At 31.7% G+C, this 20,650-nt stretch overlaps 1 protein-coding gene across 1 annotated transcript in view; it reads left to right on the plus strand.

Annotated features, from left to right (window-relative positions):
- Positions 1-2,445: 2,445 nt before the first annotated feature.
- LOC129229733 (dolichyl pyrophosphate Man9GlcNAc2 alpha-1,3-glucosyltransferase-like) overlaps positions 2,446-20,650 on the plus strand; it is a 28,040-nt gene continuing 9,835 nt past the window's right edge. The window contains exons 1-8 of the mRNA XM_054864100.1: positions 2,446-2,536; positions 4,349-4,433; positions 8,526-8,615; positions 10,513-10,601; positions 12,803-12,885; positions 16,475-16,539; positions 16,843-17,025; positions 20,422-20,557. Of these exons, the coding sequence (XP_054720075.1) occupies positions 2,446-2,536; positions 4,349-4,433; positions 8,526-8,615; positions 10,513-10,601; positions 12,803-12,885; positions 16,475-16,539; positions 16,843-17,025; positions 20,422-20,557 (822 nt within the window). The remainder of the gene's footprint in view (positions 2,537-4,348; positions 4,434-8,525; positions 8,616-10,512; positions 10,602-12,802; positions 12,886-16,474; positions 16,540-16,842; positions 17,026-20,421; positions 20,558-20,650) is intronic.

Genomic DNA, 20,650 nt, shown 5'->3' on the forward strand with positions numbered 1-20,650 from the left:
TGCAGCATTGATTGTTTAAAGTTGTCATTTCTTTAGAGGCAACCCTTAGTTTTGTTTATTGTTGCTTGTTGTTGAAATTTATTAATTAATTCTAAGAAAGATTATGTAACGTAAAATTATGATGATATTATTGATATTTGATGATTATATGCAAAAATGATTGATAACAAACATTCTCAATACAGGTTGAATAAAATGGATTCCTTCTTGACGACCTAATTTACTTTTTAACGGACTCTAAACTTTAATAATCTATAATAGATGAAATAACTTTTTACCCACTACTTTATTACAACACTAACCTTTTTTGCGGCAACCAGCTGGTTCGCCTTTTTACGCCGTGCGCTATTCTATACAAGCAGCCACCTTCGGTGTCTGTTTGGCTTACTTGTGGTTCACCTTTTCACATTAATACCGTCGTTGGGGATTTTTCCAAAAGTCGGGTAAAGGGGGGAGCAAAAGGTGTACTCTGAATCCACATTTTGTCGCAAAGTAATAAAAAGCATATCCTTTTTCACGAGGATGCATTATTTTTTCAACGTCGTGGGGGGGGGACATTGCCCCCCCCCGTTGAATTTCCTTAAATGACGGGCCTATCTAACTTTCACTGACCATGTACATGTATCGACCTTTGTATTTATCGATCTATCTATCTACACGATCTGTGCATATCTACCTCTGATGGTAACTAACAATCTTTTCTATGCATATGAGTATTTATTCGAAAAAAAAAAAAAAAATTGTACCCTTGATACCTATCTATCTACCAATACGATCGATCTCTAAAATTTCTTATCTATCTCTATTTATTTTAACCTAACAGCCAATCCCAAACAAAAACAAAGTTCATGGGGAAAAAATCGCGTGTAGTACTTATTTAATTAAAATAGCACAAAAAAAAAGAAATAAGTATATAAAAAGAACTGTGTTCCCCGTACTGTGCTAAGGATAAAACGCTCACTGCTTTTATTGAATTAAATGCTCACAAATATGCATCGTTAAAAAAACAAACGTCCTGGGGGGAGGGGATAAAATCAATAAATTTTAAAAAAGCAAAAAAAAAAAAAAAAAAGCAATAGCAAGCGCTGCAGTTAGTTCACGTGATCATGACGTCATCGTAAATTGAAGATCGCCTAACTTCGGCTATGCTTAGAAGTCGTGCCATGCTCTGCATTGAAAAATTGTAAAAAAAAAAAAACTATTGCATAATTTTGGAAACTTTTTTTTTTCTGGAGAGGGTGAAAAATTTTACTATTACGTAGTTAAATTTTAGAAAAGAAGTCTTTGTACTATTTGCGGGATGAGTTAAGCAAAAAAGTAAACCCATAAAAAATGTGTAAAACAAAGGTTTTTCAAAAATTCATAAAAAATACAAAAATTGATCTATCTGCAGAAACTTTTCTTTCATCATACTTAAAATTAAAGTTCCTACATTTTAGTACAAAAAATAATGTTTTTGCGCCACTGGTTCGGAGTCTGTGGGGTAAAAAGTACTAAAAACTGCTAAAAATCACATCAAACGTTAAATAACTTTTAATGTTTTCCTTTATTGTGTGCAAGCAGCTGTTAAAGCTAGTGCACCCAACTGTTGAGATTTTTGAGACAAAGTCGTAGTGGCACAATAAAGGCCTCAAAAGTGAACAAATTGTTCTCACTTGACCGTAGTCCGTCCGTCTTTTGGTTTTATTTTTCCCCCGCCTCCCTCTGCACGTTCCACAGACGATCGACCCCGATGCTGCTCCTCCAATCTCCAGCGAGCACCGTTTCCTGCGTCCATATCCTACACACCATCCCTGCGTACACCCGCACGCCTTAATGCACACACACGCGCGCCTTAATACACACACACACGCACGCCTTAATGCACACACACACGCACGCCTTAATGCACACACACACGCACGCCTTAATGCACACACACACGCACGCCTTAATGCACACACACACGCCTTATACACACACACACACGTCTATACACACACACACACGTCTATACACACACACACACGTCTACACACACACACATGTCAACACACACACACGCCTGCACCACTACACACACACGTCTATACACACACACTACACACACACACACACACTTGATTTCGAAACGCATAATATGAATTCAAGGCGTCAAAATTTCAAATTTTCTTTTCTTTTTTTTCATTTTTTAATTGAAGATACTTTACCGAGCTTCACAGAGACCGAGCTACACCAGTAGGGACTCTAGTAGAATCGAATTGACGACCTCCTTTATTGTGAGCAAGCAGCTGTCAAAGCTAGCACACCTTACCGCTGCAATTTTAGAGGCAAAGCCGTTTAAGCAACTCAACTCTGCTCTAAAGAATTTGAATTTGTTTACAATTTTCCGGTGACAAGTCATCATTATTCATAGATTTATGTTAAGAAAATGATTTTAATGTAAAAGCTATCCTTTTATCAAAAATGCTGGTTCAAGGATTTGACGATCTTTTACATTTCGGTGTGTTACTCTCGATAGTTGTGCGTTGGGCGGTTTCACGCTTCCCGTACTCAGGTAACTTGATATCCAAGCTCTTGCTTAATAAACGATAGTGATGAAAATTGGGATTTTATGTGTGAATGCAGTTTTCAAAGAATATCCTCTGTACTTTTTCGTTATGATTTTCATCATGTTTGCCGATACCTCTGAAATAACCTTTTAAACAAAATTTTTAAATAAAAATATTGTAATCTCATTTATGTTCCCTGTAAGTGCAAGTGTTGGAAAAATACCAGCGTTTGAAAACGATGGTATTTTTCTTCAGTTCCAAATTAATAATAATTGAGTTGCTTTTGGGTCATCAGTAAGGTCCCGTTTTCTGGTTCTGCACATACTGAAATGTCGACAGTTTTCTGAAGAGACAGAACGGAACACTAAATGCTTAAGAGTCCCTGAGTGGAGCTCATAAAGCATTTGTAAACTGATAAAATAAATCACGCATAATCATTAAAACTTTTTAAAAAATTAACCATTGAGCTCATTGTGCGTTCTACTTCGATTGATGTCGGAAAGTGGGGGATAGTCCAAGAAAAGATCGAAACATATAATAAAATATAGGTAAAATGTCTAGACATTAAAATTACTTTTATCGTTGATGCTTTAAAGACTGTTATTTGTTAGTTATACTAGAAAAAAGATTATTATTTGTAAAATAATGCCAAATATCCAGGCCTGTGATTTCAAAATTTACCGGGAGGGGGGGTGGGGCAAAGGGTATGTACTCCTTGCATACTATAGCGAAGGAGCAACAAAAACCATGCCCACCACATGTAAATACATTAACTTACAACTCATACATAACTTACGCAATTGACCCCCTAAATGACAGGTCTGCTAATACCTAACAAATTTGATTGTATATAAATTTAAGTGTCACATCAGTTCTTTGACTGTGTTCTAGTTTTGGCTTTCACATATTAAAAAACTCTTTAATTATAAGATAGGAAAAGGTTTTTAAAAGAATTTCCATTTTAGAGAGTCGATTCAAATTTGGCCAGTGTCAAATTAATCTCTTTTGAAGAAAATCAGTGAAAATTGATAGAGTTTTTTGTTAACAACTGCATTCAGCCTTCTGGAAATGTACTGGTCTCCCTGCTTGTGCATTCCAGTTTCACTATAACCCTGGTCCTGATCACCTGGCAAGGAATCCCAAATTAGAGCGTTTACTGAATTTGTTATCATTACTGGGCAATTCCACCATCACAGACGTAACAATCAGATTTTAAAGATACATAATTTCAATTGAGTTTCATTAAAAGCTACATTTTTTTTCCTGTTGTATAGTTTGATGTTATTTATGCTGTCGAAAATTTTTAGGTGCAGATTACTTGAGTACAAAAAGTAACAAAAATTTAAAACTACCTGTTACGAACTTAACTCAGAAAGCAGCAAAATGTGTACATTGTCATACAATTGCCAATATGTAGCCTATATATACAATAGATGCCGGTTAATTGAATCAGTGGTTGATTGAATCAACCGCTTTAATGAATCAAATCGTCAAAAACAGAAAAAACCCCAGCTTTATTGAATTAGCCGCTTTATTGAATCAGCCGGTTTATGGAATCATAACTTTTGAACAAACGTGATTCATATAAGCAGCGGCCACTGTATTGTCTATATTTAGAACTGACTATATTTAGAAAATGTATAGTCGTTTAAAATGAAATTTGTAAGGAGGCACGTTCGTTATAATAGAATTTCACTGCATATAAGATTTGAAAAATCACTTTTATTTTTAGAATTATTGCGTAATACTTTTTTAGGACATAGTTTGCGTTTAAGAAAAATGTAAATGTTCTTGAAACTAAAAAACTTTTTTTTAAGGTGCTGGAAAACCCCCAATGTTTGGTGATTATGAAGCACAACGCCATTGGCAGGAAATAACTCTCAACTTGCCTACAGAAGAGTGGTAAATTATATTGCCGTTTGATTTCATAGTACTAGATAATTAATATTATGTAACTATCAACTTACATTATTTCATGAATTCATTTGTATCTTGTACATAAATCCTATTTCTCTATTTCTTTGAAACTAAGAGTTGGAATGTTTTTACCATTAAAGAAAAAGAAGAAAACTACAGTAAAAAACCTCTAATGCAGATGCTAATGGCAGACTTAGATGAAATGAAAAGCTTTCTGCAAACACAAATGCTAATTGCAAAATTTTCTGTGAATAATTATTTTGTCTAATTCACCCTTGAATAAAGAATTAAATTTATTTTCAAATATGAAAGAGACAAAAAAAAAAGTGCTTTAAATCATTTTTTTTACGACGTATAGTTTGTGCTTATTTTTCACCAACGGAAGAAAACTGCCAAAACCATTATTTTTTTCACTCATGTCCTTTAAAAGGCTTCAACAGAAATAAACTGAGATTGTTTTAAATTTCCCTTTAAATAAATATATATATACAGTAAAACCTCTCTTAATGAACACCCCTCAAATGTGGACACTAGGGTGGAACGAAAAAAACTAATTTTTACTGTCGAATCGTAATAGTGCAGAAAAGTTGCGATTGGTGAAGACTTACAAAACAAAACAAAAATTTTTAAAATCGGATAATATCTTCCGATCCCGCAACGAGCCTAAAAATTTGAAAAAAATGGAAAATTTCATGTTTTTAGCGATTTTTTAAAAATTTTGCTCCAGCGTTTCTTTTTAATACTCTAAGACGGAAAAGTTACGATTTGTGAAGCCTTCAGAAATTAAAAAAAAAACACGTTGAAATCGAATAATACCTTCTGATCCAGGAACAAGAATGAAAAGTAAAAAAAAGGGAGAATTTCATCTTTTCTTAGTGATTAAAAATAAAATTGTTCTTGCTGTTTTTCCCCCCGGTGTTACAGGGAAAAGCCTTTTAAAAAACCCTATAATAAACATAAACATTAATTTATTTCTTGACTTTTAAGGTATCTTTTAAACATGCAAAACTACCATTCTTTACAATAATGAAATATTTTCAAATAATAGAAAGTTATAAAATATTTACCAAATTTACAATCCAGTATACAAGTCTTATTGTTTTAAGTGTTTTCTTGTGGAAGCTAATTTATAATCAGATTTTTTGGAAAATTCGGGCATAATTAATCTGGATTTCAATGTTGCTTTTATGTAGCCATCTCTTGATTTAAATCCACACACTTTGAGCGAAGCCTCCGTCACTAACTTCCCACATCTTTTGACAGCTTGCGTATGGCAGGGGAATAGTTTTATATCCCAGTCGTGTATAGTGCCTGTTACAATAAGTTTTTCAATGTCTTTGTTATGACCGTTTCGAGGAAAAGGTGAAGATAGCTTTGTCGTGCTCCAATTAATAATCTCTGTGTAATCTTCTGCTTCGAAATTTAGAGATAGAATGACAAAGTTTCTAATGCTTTTGCCTTTAGAAAGAAACTCTCTGGCTTTTAACACACTTTTAAACGCTAGTTCTCTTATGTGCCTCCTTTCATCAAACACCATTGCCATTAATTAGATTGTCAGGTAAGTATCGACAGGTTTGAATTGTTCTGTAAACATGAATGGCACCGTCTGTGAAATTTTTGCGGTTCTTTATTTCAAACCAGACCGATATGTAACATCGCAAAATAAAAAGTCACTATGTGTTTTAACTCACCTGATAGGATCGATACACTTACGTAGTCTAAGAACTCTATTTGCACAAGTGAGCCATCTGGAATGTGAGAGTGGGCCGGGGTCACGATTTGACAAATCATTTGGTCCAAAGTTCCAATTTTTCCTATGCCATGTTTCCTCTGAAGATAGAGAAATCTTTGTTCAGAGATCAGTATCTTTTCAGATTTTTCACACGTACATTTCATGTAAATTGGACATTCACAAATGTCTAGGGTCTTTTTACAAGTGCAAATAACATTCTTTACGCACTTACAGGCAGAGACGTCAAAGAGTTTCCTTCTTCACTTTTAAATTTATCAACTTTAGTTTATCCTTGTCTCGGTTGTAAGATCTCATGAAATTGAGATATTTTTTGTAGAAGATATCAATGAGCTGAGCAAATCTTTTCAGGGAAACTATAGGAATCGAGGCCTTATCAAAGTTACATTTAACTTTTTGTCCTTAACAATGGAAAAACTCATTTTCGTGTTATTGACTTTTCTAGGTAACTCAAATCTCTCTTGAAAGCAACTTTGAAGTACATTTTCATAAGTATGGAGCTTATTTGTTGGCAAATCTCTCGGGTGGCCAAATATAGGGCACTCAAGGGACTTTCTCGTAATTATTTTCTGCAAAGATGGATTCATGTTTGAAACACGTTAAACAGAGCAAATAGACATCACACGCACATTAGAAACATTGAGAAATACTGATGCCAGCACGACTGCTTTATTCATTTAAGTAAGATACCTATAGACACAAACCAACGAAAAAGCTCATAAATTCAAGATCGTGAGGCGCTAATGGGGCGTATCAGATGCATACACTGTACTGAGCGGCATAAGCAAATATGAATCACGCGGGATTAAAGGGCCATGTGGACAATTTCAAGACAGACTAGTACTAAAATACCACATTTATTTTATAAACGAACGTTCTTTCGTTAGTATTTCATACCAAACTTATGAGGATCGTTAAACTAAAAAAAAAAAAAGCTGAAAAAGGGCTTAAAGTTTACATTTTTTTAAATATGTAGGTTCGTTGCGCGATCGGAAGATATTGTTTTATTTCAAAAAGATTTTTTTTTTGCTTTGAAGTCTTCACTAAACGTAACTTCTCCGTTCTGTAGCCTGAAAAAGTACATTGAACCAAAAATGTTAAAAATTCGGGAAAAAACCTGAAATTCTCTAATTCTTCGATTTTTTAGGTTTGTTTCTGGATCAGAAGGTATTATTCGATTTCAATTTGTTTTTTTTATTTCTGAAGGCTTTACCAATCACAACATTTCCGTCTCAGAGCCTTAAAAAGAAACATTAAAACAAAATTTTTGTAAAATCACTAAGAAAACACGAAATTTTCCATTTTTTCAAATATTCAGGCTCGTTGCGGGATCGGAAGATATTATCCGATTTTAAAAATTTTTGTTTTGTTTTGTAAGTCTTCACCTATCGCAACTTTTCCGCACTATTACGATTCGAAAGTAAAAACTTTGTTTTTTTCGTTCCACCCTAGTGGACACCCATCTATTGCAGACAAAAAAAAATTGTCCGGTTAGTGTCCTCATTAGAGGGTTTTTGCTGTATATATTTTAATGTTAGTATTTTGAAAAGCAATTTCTGGAAAGCCAAAAATTTTCTGTGAACGCCCTTTGTGCGTTTGTCTATATTATGCAAGACTGGCTAACGGGACAAATTTTTTTGTCCTCAATAGAGGGGTGTCTGCAAGACAAGGGTTTAATAATGTTATTTTCCTTGTAATCTTAAAATTAAAAACTGTCCACATAAGAGGGGTGTCCATTAGGAGGGTTTTTACTGTTCATATAATTTTTTCTTTGAATACAAAATTGATTGCATTTTGAAATTATTTCTGTAATTTCTTCATGTCAATTCAGGATCTCAATCTCAATGAGTCTAAAAAATGAAGCTTTGATGCAATTTAAAAGTAATAGTGTCAAATGCACCTAGGCTTGTAAATCTAGGTATCAAATCAAAATTTGTGGTCTCAAAATGAGACTAATGACCGCTGTAACACAGGGAAGTGATTCACAGCTCAGTGTTTATAATTTGATCAATTAACTCTTATTTATAACTTTAAAATTTGAGTGATATTTTTAGATGTTGCTTTGATTTCACTTTTTTTTTACAAAAAATATATTTTATTTATTTTTACTCTTTTCATATCCAATGATTAATTTTACAGTAGGTTTAAATTAAAAAATTATTAATAATAGTCAATGCCATACAATATGAAAATTTGGTTGAAATGTTTTTGCAATAAGTATTACATATGTTTTCTATTTTATACCTTTTAACCTATCTTGAATTATCTAAAATAAAACTGATGTTTTTCTTTCTTTTTTTTTTTTTTTTTTTTTGTCTTGTTTTTAGGTACAGAAATTCAACACAAAATGATTTATTGTACTGGGGCTTAGATTACCCACCTTTGACAGCTTATCATAGTTTGATATGTGGATATGTGTAAGTTAAATAATTGATAAAGAATTTTTTTTTTTTTTTTTTTTGATAGAAGAACACACATTGGCAATTGTCTTTAAACTAAACCCTGTTTGCAGCATTTTATGAACTGATGTTTTGCAGTTTTTTTTTTTTTTTTTTTGCAATAAACTTTTGTTTTGCAGTAAACTTGTGACACTTTGCGAAGAAAAAAAGAAGTTCTAAGAAATGATTTTCATGTTTGACCGTGTATTATTTAACTTTCTATTACAAAAGCTTTATTTCGGTCTCTTCGACTTTGCTATAAACAGGCACAACAGTATTTCATTAATGTTATCAGAACATATCTCTTTATTTTCTTTCAAAACAAATTACAAGTAGAACCTCCTTTATCCGCATCTAGAGTTACCAGTTCTTCTAACTCTTTTGTAGCACTCTTCATTCCAGGGTCCCCCACACCTGCAACTATTTGTGGTGTAACCATTTGAATGGGGTCCTGAACACACCTTTGATTTTTTGATCTAGTCCAGAGACCGAGCACTCCCTGGTCCAGCACCCCCAGAGGTATTGTTTCATTTGGAGTACTTTGTAATGTAACAACGAGCATATTCAATGTCCCGCAGTCAACTTCAATGAAGATGGTGAATCTTCGACCGGCTAGGATTGAACAAGGAACCCTCTGGTCACAAGTCCAAAGCCGTACCAATTAGACCAACAGGGAATCATTCTTTTGTAGCAGCAGACACAAAAGAACCATTATTTGATAGCTTTTCATGTGTCAGAAGCTCATATCATCTTTTTTTTTTTTTTTGCATTGGAAAAGTGAGACTTTGTAACCTCGAAACAACATGTATATAACAATTTCTGTGCCTCAAGAGCATTGATTTTTTAATTTGTTAAAATTTATTTCTTGGATTGATTTTTTTTCATTTGTTAAAATTTATTCCTTGGATTGGTTTTTGTCCTCAGCTCTAGTGATTATCTTAATGAAACAGTCAAGTTATATCTTGAAAAAAAAAAAAATTCAAAAGTTTTGTGTTCATATAATAACTTTTGATTTTTAATGATTGCTGATTGAATATACCTTACATCTGAACTGTGTTATAATGCTGTGGGATCTTGTATTGTTTTTGCATGACTTTTAAATGCAGTACAATCCAGATTTAACGATTAACAACGGACTAGAAAAAGTTATCGTTAAATCAAAGAACGTAGATATTCATTGCAGTCAAATCTAGACCAGTGAAATGTACCCATTAACTTGAGTTAAATCAAAGTTATACTGTGTAGTGCTTTTCAATTTTAATTTTCTGTGCTTATTTTTATTTTTTATAGCATATTTATTTCTTTTTAATATTATTATTGTCATTATTTTTAGCACTTATATTGAACAATTGCTTTTATTTTATTCAGTGCCTTAATAATATAAACTCACTTTATGAAGAATTCTTTAGCATGAGTATTGAAAAGAGTAACTACAGAGTTTTATGTGATGAATATTTAAATATACATTGTTTGTTTTCATTATTATTTCACAGGGCCAAATTCATTTTTGTGTGCCGTAAACTATGTAAAATTAAGGCACTATTTTTTTTCCACAAACACGTGCAGTCAAATCTAGACCAGTGAAATGTACCCATTAACTTGAGTTAAATCAAAGTTATACTGTGTAGTGCTTTTCAATTTTAATTTTCTGTGCTTATTTTTATTTTTTGTAGTATATTTATTTCTTTTTAATATTATTATTGTCATTATTTTTAGTACTTATATTGAACAATTGCTTTTATTTTATTCAGTGCCTTAATAATATAAACTCACTTTATGAAGAACTCTTTAGCATGAGTATTGAAAAGAGTAACTACAGAGTTTTATGCGATGAATATTTCAATATACATTGTTTGTTTTCATTATTATTTCACAGGGCCAAATTCTTTAATCCAGACTGGGTGCAACTTAACACCTCTAGAGGCTTTGAAAGCTACGATCATAAGATTTTCATGCGTTCAACGGGTGAGAATTTTCACAAAAATTACTTGTTAGCTTTTATTTATCTGCTATGGTGACATTTCTTTGAAAAACAAAATAATTCTTAATCTTTACCAAAAAAAATAAGGAAAACTACATTTGTGGGAGAAACCTAATATGGAAGCATTGTGAAGTCTACACAGATACCAATCACAGCATTATGACGCTACCAGGTTTGGTTTACTCAAACTGTAGTTATTTTTTACAAAGCAGTGCCAAACAGCTTTTTACTGCATCCAGAGACTAGTTTAATCGAGTGGGATAGTTATACTGGAACAGTCAAAGCAGAGTTTGAGGCAATAAAATTCACATCAAAGCTGAGATTACCTTCACACTGGCCCAGTAGCAGAAACAGTGAGCCATCCCCAGCACAGATTTTTGAGGGGCAGACTATTTCCGAATTGGAAAGGTTTCTTTTTTTACTTTCTTCTAATATATAGAAGAAAGTATTGGATTCGTGCAAATTTTCGAATTTCGAATTTTGACGGATTCGAACGTTTTGAGGTGTGCTGAGTCCATTTCGACTATTTTTGGAAAATGTCTGTCTGTCTGTGTGTGTGTGTGTGTATGTGTGTCACGTCTGTGTGTGACCAGTTTTTTGTGGCCGCTCTACAGCAAAAACTACCGCATGAAATCGAACGAAATTTGGTACACATATGTGCCCCTATGTGAACTTGTGCCCATTAGTTTTTGGCGCGAATTCCTCCAAGGGGGGTGGAGCAATGGGACGTTTTTTTGAGTTTTGCGTGACTGCTATTCCCCAGGAAGTAACTGGCGGAATCAGACAAAATTTGGTCGATATGTTGTCCCTAACAGGTACAGATCCTGATTCAATTTTGGTATCAATAGCTCAAACGGGGGTTGAGCTATAGAACGTTTTTTGCTGTCAATTGTGACTGCTTTATCTCAATAAATAATGAACGTAATCAAACAAAAATTTATCGACAAGTAGCCCTTAGAGGGTATAAGAAATGATTCTATTTTGGTGTCAACAGCTAAAAAGGGAACGGCGCAATCGAACGTTCTTTTTTTTCCATTGTGAGTGCCATATCTCAAGAAGTAATGCTACGTTCTGGATGAAATTTGGAATAAATATGAATCCATATGTAAACAGGCGTTGGTTTAATTTTGGCGCCAATCGCTCCATGGGGGGCTGATTTTTTTTTATTTGTGTGAATAAAAATAGCTTTTTAATTGCAACAATAAGAAAGATAAATCGTAACAGACTGTCGTCTGCATTCAGCTCGTGCTTTTAATTGCATGGAAATGATCGGAAATATTATCTCAATGATTTAAAATTTTTAACTGTTGCCATCTTGTGTTTGTTAACAGATAAATGTTTGTAATTATTTTAAGCAAGGCTTTTAAAATAATTTTCAATTTTCATTCTTTGCTTCGCTTTTGAGATAAATCAGGAATTGGGATGGTCATCAAGTTTTGGCATGTGTAATTTTGTTTTCGTTGGGAATATTGCTTCCTCGTTAAGCATGGGGAGGGATCAGAATTATAAGAAAGATACAGAAGAAAGTTTCGTGATGGCCACAACATACTAGTTTTTTTTTTTTGCTTTTTGTGCAAACTTCTCAAATTTAAAGCAGAAAAATACAGTTCAGAGTGTAATATGAATAAATTGAAACCAAGAAAAGGTGCCAAATCTATGCAGAAAACAATAGAAGCAAACCATTAATTATGTAAGGGTCCGAAGGGGAGTGTTTGAAAAATCTCTACATACCATAACTTTGAGGGAGGGGTCATATCCATTCTTTACGTTATATTTTTCAAATCGATATTTTGTATTAGAAATGGTGCGGTCGAGTGGTTTGGCAGGGATTATATTTCATTTGTGTCTGCAAAAAATTAAATAGGATGAACTGTTTTTTACTTGTTTTACAAAGAATAAATAGTGTAAAATACAATAAAAGAATCGCACTGTGTATGACATGTTTTATTTTTAATTAGTGTTGCATCTTAAACAAAAAAATGTTGAAGAAACATTCAGTCTAGATGGTGGGAATTGATCTCATTTTAACTGTTTTAAAGGTCTCAGGTTCTGTAGTGGCATTAACAATATATATGACTTCGAAATAAATGACTGAACTATTTTTCAATATCTTTACATTACAAATACTTTTCCAAAATTTATTACTTGTGATTTTAATTAATTTTTTTTCCTTTCTACTTTTCAGTTTTAATTGCTGATTTAATATTTTATATTCCTGTTATCTTATACTGGACAACAGTTGCAAGACCTCACAAATTGAGGGATAAGGTACTTGTTAAACATTGTTTTTCACTTCAAATCTATTATTTTTTGCGTTATTTTATTATTATAAAAGTTACAGTGAAACTTTGATAAGTCGAACTTCGATGAGCCGAAAACTTTGACAAGCTGAAGTGAATCTTTATTCCCATTAGTGATGCACCAATAAACAAATTGGCCAATCACTGATGAATCAGCTGTTGATAATCAACCGATTAATCGGGAGGGCTCATTAATGATCATGATGATTATTTTTACTGCTATCAATTTCTTCATCACTGTTTTTTTCTATTAAAATAAATAGTTAACGGTTTTTTTCTGAGAAAAATTCATTTTTCTCCATCTTCCTAATTTTCCCAAAATAGTTCCGAAATTTCATCAATTTTCATAGAGCCAATTCTCATATAGTTAATAAAGTTACATTATTTTAACTACATATAAAAATTAATTTTTTTTTTAATGTTTAGTTGCCCTTGGACAGAAAGCTAATTTTGAAAGCACTTTTAATTAACATTTATTTTTTAACTATCAGTAGCCATTTAATGAAATACTTTAACACTTTATGTAAAGTAAAAGGTTATCTTAAAGCACTATGCTGAAGGAGAAACGTATTGACACATGAAAAATGTAGCAACATTGTACATATATGTTTATATTTATTCAAAATGGAAAAATGAAATTCAAAATATTAAGATTACATCAACCATCAGTTTATAAAAAAGTCATAATAATAACAAACAGGGGTCAATCCAGACCCAAATCGGTTCTGCTTTGCGACTCCTTCACAAAATTCTACATCATAAAAATAGCCCCTGTACAAAATTTCACATAAAATAATCAATTGGGGAGGATCGTTTTTTTTTTTTAAAACAGAAAACGTCTTAGATATTTCATCACTTTAGCTACATGTAAAATATAAACTTAGTCATTCACAAGGTGGAATCAAAAGAGATGCTTAAGTGCCTCAGTTTATAAGAACAAAGCTGAATTGTATGTTTATTTAACTGCAAAGTAATGAAAATAACACAAAAAGTACTGTAAATCGGGGGGGGGGGGGGGCAGGATTATTTTAAATAGATTTCTTGAGAAGTGAAAAACTTCAGATTTAAAATTTCGTCTATTGCTTCAGACGCTAATGTGCTAAAAACTATAGTGTTTCAACTAAATTGTGGTTTAATATAGATTTTTTATTTTTTAGTTATTTTTCTGCTACTAGTTAAAATCTAGACCTAAATGTTTGGTATAGTCGTCATTTATTTTGAAATAATTCAAAAACCTATTTTGACTTAAATTTTCCAAAAAGCAAGTTTTTGTGAATGAATAGGTATTATGTGATTGTCTTTTAGAATGTGCAAGGTTCTATTTATATATTTTTTTTATGAAAGTAGTAAAAACTGCCCCTCCCCCCTCCTCTTCCTTTTTGTTCTTCAAAACTTGGTGACAGTGGTGACCACTAAGTTTTTTTACGTCTAGTAGCCACTGACCACTTAGAAAATTTTAGTCGACCTTTACATAAAAGCGCTTTTTCAACCTTGAAGACTTATTTTAAACCAAGGCTAAATTTTTTGCTAATATGTCAGCTGGTTTATTTTGTAAAAATGACCAAATACTTCGAGGTTAAATATATTTTTTACAATGTGTCCTTGCACCTGGAAAGTCATGTATTTTTTCTCTAGTTAATCGACAAAATGTAGCCGATTCTAAATAAAATGTATTGCTCATGTTTTCCTCATTTCTCTTTAATTTGAGTACATTAAACAGCTAGAAAGTTGCCATTTCCAGTTTAACTTGACAGTTAAACTTGTATTACGATTTCATTCATTGTACACTAACGAAAAATCTTCGTTTCCGTCACCTTTTTTTAGTGTCCATATTGCTATCAAATTGGGGTTTTGATATTATTTATGTATTTTTTGCTACAAATATATTGTATTTGTTTCAAATTGTGTAGTGATCTTTTGTAAAATCTAAGATTTTCCAATAAAACAGTGAGTTCTCCCATACCAAACAGTTCATTCTGATACAATATTGGCATTTTTATTGATACAAAAATAGATTTTTTTGTTTTCCACCCCTGATGTATTTCTATCATTCTTGTTTTTAGTATTTCCCCGTACACCCACCAGTAAATTTTTTGAACATATTAAATAATTCTAGCTTTTGGAGTGCTATGAAATTCAAAAGCAAGAGGATTGAGAAGAAGTTTTGTTTATGTTTTTTCAAACTATGTATGTAGCAAGACCGTAGCCAGGATATTTTTTAGGGGAGGGGCATGGTCTGAGACAAAATTTGGTTTCAGACATGTAATCAAGGGAAAAAATAGCTTTGGAAAATTATGTTTGCGAAAATTAAACTAAAATAATTAAAAATTTGTATCAAATTATTATTTTAACTAATTATTTAGTTCCTTAATATTTGATAATTAATTTACGTTACCACCAGAATTATTTATCACAGAGTAATGACATTTTTATATACGATCGGCATCACTCACTATCTGATGACTCTCCGAGACTCAACAAAATAAGAGCACTTGCATATACTTATACAGTCTATGATTCATAATACAGTGTTTATTACATGTTTACAATTACAAATGCATGGGACGGGGGCTTTTAGAATAACTTTCAGGTAAAAAGGGGAAAATAAATACAGTTGAAAAGTAATCTACAATCACCTCCTCCAAAAAAATAAATTATTATTCTTAAAGGCTACAAATATGCATTAACTAACATTAATTTATTAAAATCTACAAAATTAAGCATTTAATCAAAAGCATGATTGGATTAACACTCTGACAGTCCTGGGTCATGAGTAACATGTGTGAAATTCTTCCTCATAAAATTTTTTTTAGAGTAACGTGCCATGTAAATCAAGTGCCCTACCTTCTGTCAATGCCTAGCTACCACCCTGCGGCTCTGACCGTTTGAAAATGAACATTTAGCATCAGGAAAATAAGTGTAAAATGCTTTTGAAACATGCTAGCTAGGGCATGATAAGACGTACAAAACCATCAGAGAGTTAAAAATGATAGTTTTCATCATTAAAATCTTTTACGTCTCTTGTTGAAGTGTATATCAAAGAATTTTTTTTTAATATTATTTGTATTAAGAATCATTAACATTATGTGATGTACCAAAGTGTAAAAAAATTAGAACTTTTGAAAAAAAAATTTAATGTATATGTGGGTGTGGATGGGGGAGAAGGAGTAAGGGTCTAACTGAAAGATTTGTATAACAAGGTTGAATGAAGGAGGAGTAGAGGGAAGAGTTTTGATTAGATAGTCTTCGTTTCTTTATTTTTTTGGAAAGAGGTTAAAATTTCGGGGGAGGATTTGTCCCGACGGTCCACACCCTGTCTACGACCCTGGTATGTAGGTTCAAAATTTAACTGAAAGCCTCCAGTCCCGATCGCTTCGGTTTATCAAACTTTTACCTTACATGGATTTTAAACGTTCAAACATTGCAAAGTTTTTCTTCTAACTAAGCCTGCACGTATGTTACCGAAGATTCCTATTTCATTATAGCAAGATGCCAAAATAAATATTAATAATATGTTGTGACTTAAATCGTAATTTATACTACTTTTCTCTTTCTAGGCAATTGCTGCAAGTTTATGTTTACTATATCCAGGTTTGATTCTCATTGACCATGGTCATTTTCAGTATCCTTTTCTTTTGAGGAAAACTTGATTTTATTATAGTTGTGAAGTGCAGTAAGGTCCTGATTCCATAATGTTGAATGAGTTTTCTTACTTTTCTAACTTTCTTTTTTTAATTTTGAATAAATAGGCCAAGTTTCAACATAAAAGGAATTAATTTTCCATTTTTCAGTGAATTTAGAGGAGAAAACAAATTATATTTATGAGCTAAAATTTTTCTTTTATACAATGTGTATTTTTATACAATATGTATATGTAGTTATATTTACAATTATACTGATATATATCCTTAACTCTGTGCTTTATATATAACTCTGTAAGTCTTGGGCTTACCTTGTTTGCTGTTGTTTCCTTAATGCAGGGCTATGACATACTTGGAGCCGCGTTCTTCACCTTGGCTCTACATTACAAGCAGATGACCTTGTATTATGCTCTTCCATTTTTTTGCTACCTCTTAGGCTCCTGTATACATTTGCCAAATCAGAAAGGGTGAGATTTGAAATTATTATGATTGGTTATTTATTTATTCATTTTTGTAAACATGTTTACTTAAGTCAATGGTGCCAAACTTTTTTTTTACCCGAGCGCCGCCCCTCATACTAAGATGTGGGCCAGAACACATATAAAACTAAAATATTATTTAACTCCTTCAGTCAGAATTCTGGAATTGTTATCCGAAAACTTTTTAAATTGGTAGACAGAGTACTGTTGCAAAGAGCATCTTATAAACATTTTTTTTTTTTTTGTAAACAAAAGTTTGTTGGGGGAAAATAAAAAGAGTTATGATGTGTCCAATATACTGGAAATACATTTTGAAATAAATATTTCATTAACTCCATAAAAGCTTTTCTGTAAAATGTTCTGTAAATGCTCTGTAAAAATTGAAAGCATGATATAAAGCATTTGAAATGGTAAATAAAATAATTAATATTTTTTAAAGATCAGAAAAAACTTGCCTTTGTGGGGATAATCTGTGTTTGGAAAAACATGGCAATCTCAATTGCTCAATCCCTATTTGGGAGGGAGTATTGCCTATCCTAAAACAAGAAATAATTGCAGAGATAATACCGTATTACCCCGCATTATCTTGCATGCTGCAAAATTCTGGGGTCGCCAGATTTTCAATAACATGTACTGGGTCCTTTCCAGCATGCTGGAAAAGTTGAGGTTAGGAAAAAAAATACTATAAAAAATATATGTTCGGCTTAAAAATGAATATAAGCTCTATACATATATTATTAGTTTTCATATCAACATTTTAGTTTTGTAAAAATATTTACTAACTTTGTCATTTGCTATTTTAACAAGAAAAATATTGTTTAATAACGAATAATTTTATAAAAATTAAATGAAAACTAAATATGTAAACATTTAAGCAGTAAGTTACTGCCCCTAAACCAGTGCTAAAGAATTTACCATAGCTATTTAATAAATAAAAATTAAACTTACTTGATTAAACTTTTAATTAAGTAAATTATTTTATGTTCCTAAAATTATTAAGAACATAAAATAATTTATTTAAAAAAAAGTATGACAAAATCGCAGTAACGATGATTGCTTCTCAATTGATTACTTTATTGACATTTCATTAAATTCATTAATAATGACCTACTGTAAATAACAAGCACATATTATATGCGATACATATGTTTTCTGAAGGTAACTTTTGGGATTTATTTTTTTTTCCTTACAGTGGTTTACTTTCTGATTGGAACTGAATGGGGAAATTTGTTTTGGTGCAAAAGAAACCTCAAATTATCCGGTATGCCGGAAAATTCGAATTTCCCAGCATGCTGGTCAACATCGCTTTTTTTCGGCATGCCGAATAATGCGAGGTAATACAGTAATAAGCAGTATGTTAAGAGTAAACTACGAAAAAAGGAGAAAAAATTGATCAATTAAATAAATCAATTACTAAATGACTGGAAAATCGTCCATCAATATATGACGGGTGAAAATTGGTTCTACATTTGAACAAAGCAATTGCCTGTTTGGTGATATTTAGATAGTTGAAATGTTAACCCTAAAACCAGTAGATTAGCCCTAAACTCAGTAGATTGCATTCATTGTTGACCACTTTTTCGTTTCTTTCTTGTAAAATAAGTCTTACCAGTAAAACAGTAAAGTTACCTGGTCCAGTTCAGCCTTGTCAAAATAAAGCATCTTCCTGCATGCAAACATTACCAAAAAATATTATCAAATTATCATGCTATTTCGCAAGGTTCATTGTTGACATCAGGAGCGTCACTCCATCAATGAATTGGCTATTATATATATATATGAGGATTAGCAGGTGTTTTAAGTCCTTCTCCAGAATACTGGACACCAGTTCGGAATCTACTATATATCATAGGAAAAGGAAAATGTTGGGAGATAGCAAGAATTGCAAACCATGAATTTTTGTTTTCCATACACCATGCTTAATTTATTCATACATTTAAAATCTCCATATGTTTTTCAAAAACTAATTTCTGACTGTCTAACTTTGAATTTATAACAATCATTTGTAACACTGAATGAAAGTAGTCCATTATTTAAGAATATTTCAAAATATATTTTTTTTTATTTGTTTTGAATGTCAAACATTGGATATAGCGACAGGCCACATGGATCAACTTTGCGAACATCATACGTTCTGCGGGTCGTAGGTTGGGTGCCACTTACTTAAATGATTAGATTCAGTGTAGGGCACCATAAGGAAATATTTTTTGAAGTAAATCTATTTTTGATGTATTCAGTCCCTTGTCCTATTCATTTTATCAGTCTTTGTCATTAAATATTTATTTGACAGTAAAACATCAGTAATTTACTTTTTTTTATTATATATTTTGTTGAAGTTATATATACCTTCATAACAATTTTGAAAATTACAATGATATTAATTTTTTACTTACAAATGAAGATAATAATTGAATTTCAAAAAATAATTACCTTTTCATTTTTAAAGGGAAAAAATTTATAAAATAATGCATTTTAATTTTTGAATGTCTTTCTAAAATATTTTTTGCTAAATGATCTCAATAATCACTCCTATAAATTTGAATTTGTTTGTGTACATATTTTTTAGAAAGTATTTTTTATTCATTTAGGTAAACTCAGAGAGCCTTCACAAATTTTGTTTGTAAAGATATTTTTTTTAAAAATAAAAGTTGTAATTAATAAAATATTTTCCCAATGCACATTTTTGTAAATCTATCTTATGAACTGAAAAAGTTATTACTTTAAAGCTGTGTCTTTTATCCAAAAAAATGTTTAGGGATCCAAGTATCATGTTAACATACACACACACACACAAACAAGTAGGAAAAGCTTTTTAAGTTTTGCTTTTGCCTTAAGACACTTAGCATGCATGACTTTAAATCACTAATAATATTGTAAATGCAAGAGCCAGAATGATAAATCTGTTTTTAGTTTTTTAAACAGTTTGAAATTTTAACTAAGTTGTGAAGTTTATTCAGTACTGTGAGCTCTTAAAGACAAACAAAAATGGTTTAGTTACAGTACAAAAATGGTTTATTTACAGTAGTATAAACTGTTGTTTATTGAATCACGAGTGTTTCAATGAAGTAGTGGTGCTCACAAAAAAGTTTTAAAGAAAGAAAAGTTGGCAAGCATGATTTTAGACCATTTTGCATTCTCTTAGAGTTTGGTTCAATTCATCCAATACGTAGCCATTACTCAGTCCTTTTGAATGCAGGTTAGTTTAATAATTTTTTTAAAAAAAGTACGACACACTGCATTAATTTTTGTTGCCATTGGAATAAGTACTTGAAAATGTATTAATTTTGTTGTTTAATTGAAAATAGTTGTTACCCATATTTCTGCTTCTGAATTTTTGTATTGTGTACCTGAAATCTGAATTTTTTTTTTCTTATCTTTTACTAGAGCAACAAAATTTGTTATGCTAGCTGTAACAGTATTAGGTGTGAGTGGGCTGTGTTGGATTCCCTTCTTGAAAAGTGTAGATGATGCTTTGGTAGTGTTGCAACGACTTTTCCCTTTTTCTAGAGGGCTGTATGAGGTAATTTATTTTTTAAACATTTTAATACATTTTTACAAATTTGTTCCCCCCCCCCTTTTTTTTCTTTTCTCAAAAAAAAAAAAAAAGAAGAAG

This window comes from Uloborus diversus, chromosome 9 (genome assembly GCF_026930045.1).
Source record: "Uloborus diversus isolate 005 chromosome 9, Udiv.v.3.1, whole genome shotgun sequence".
Taxonomy (NCBI): Eukaryota; Metazoa; Arthropoda; class Arachnida; order Araneae; family Uloboridae; genus Uloborus; species Uloborus diversus.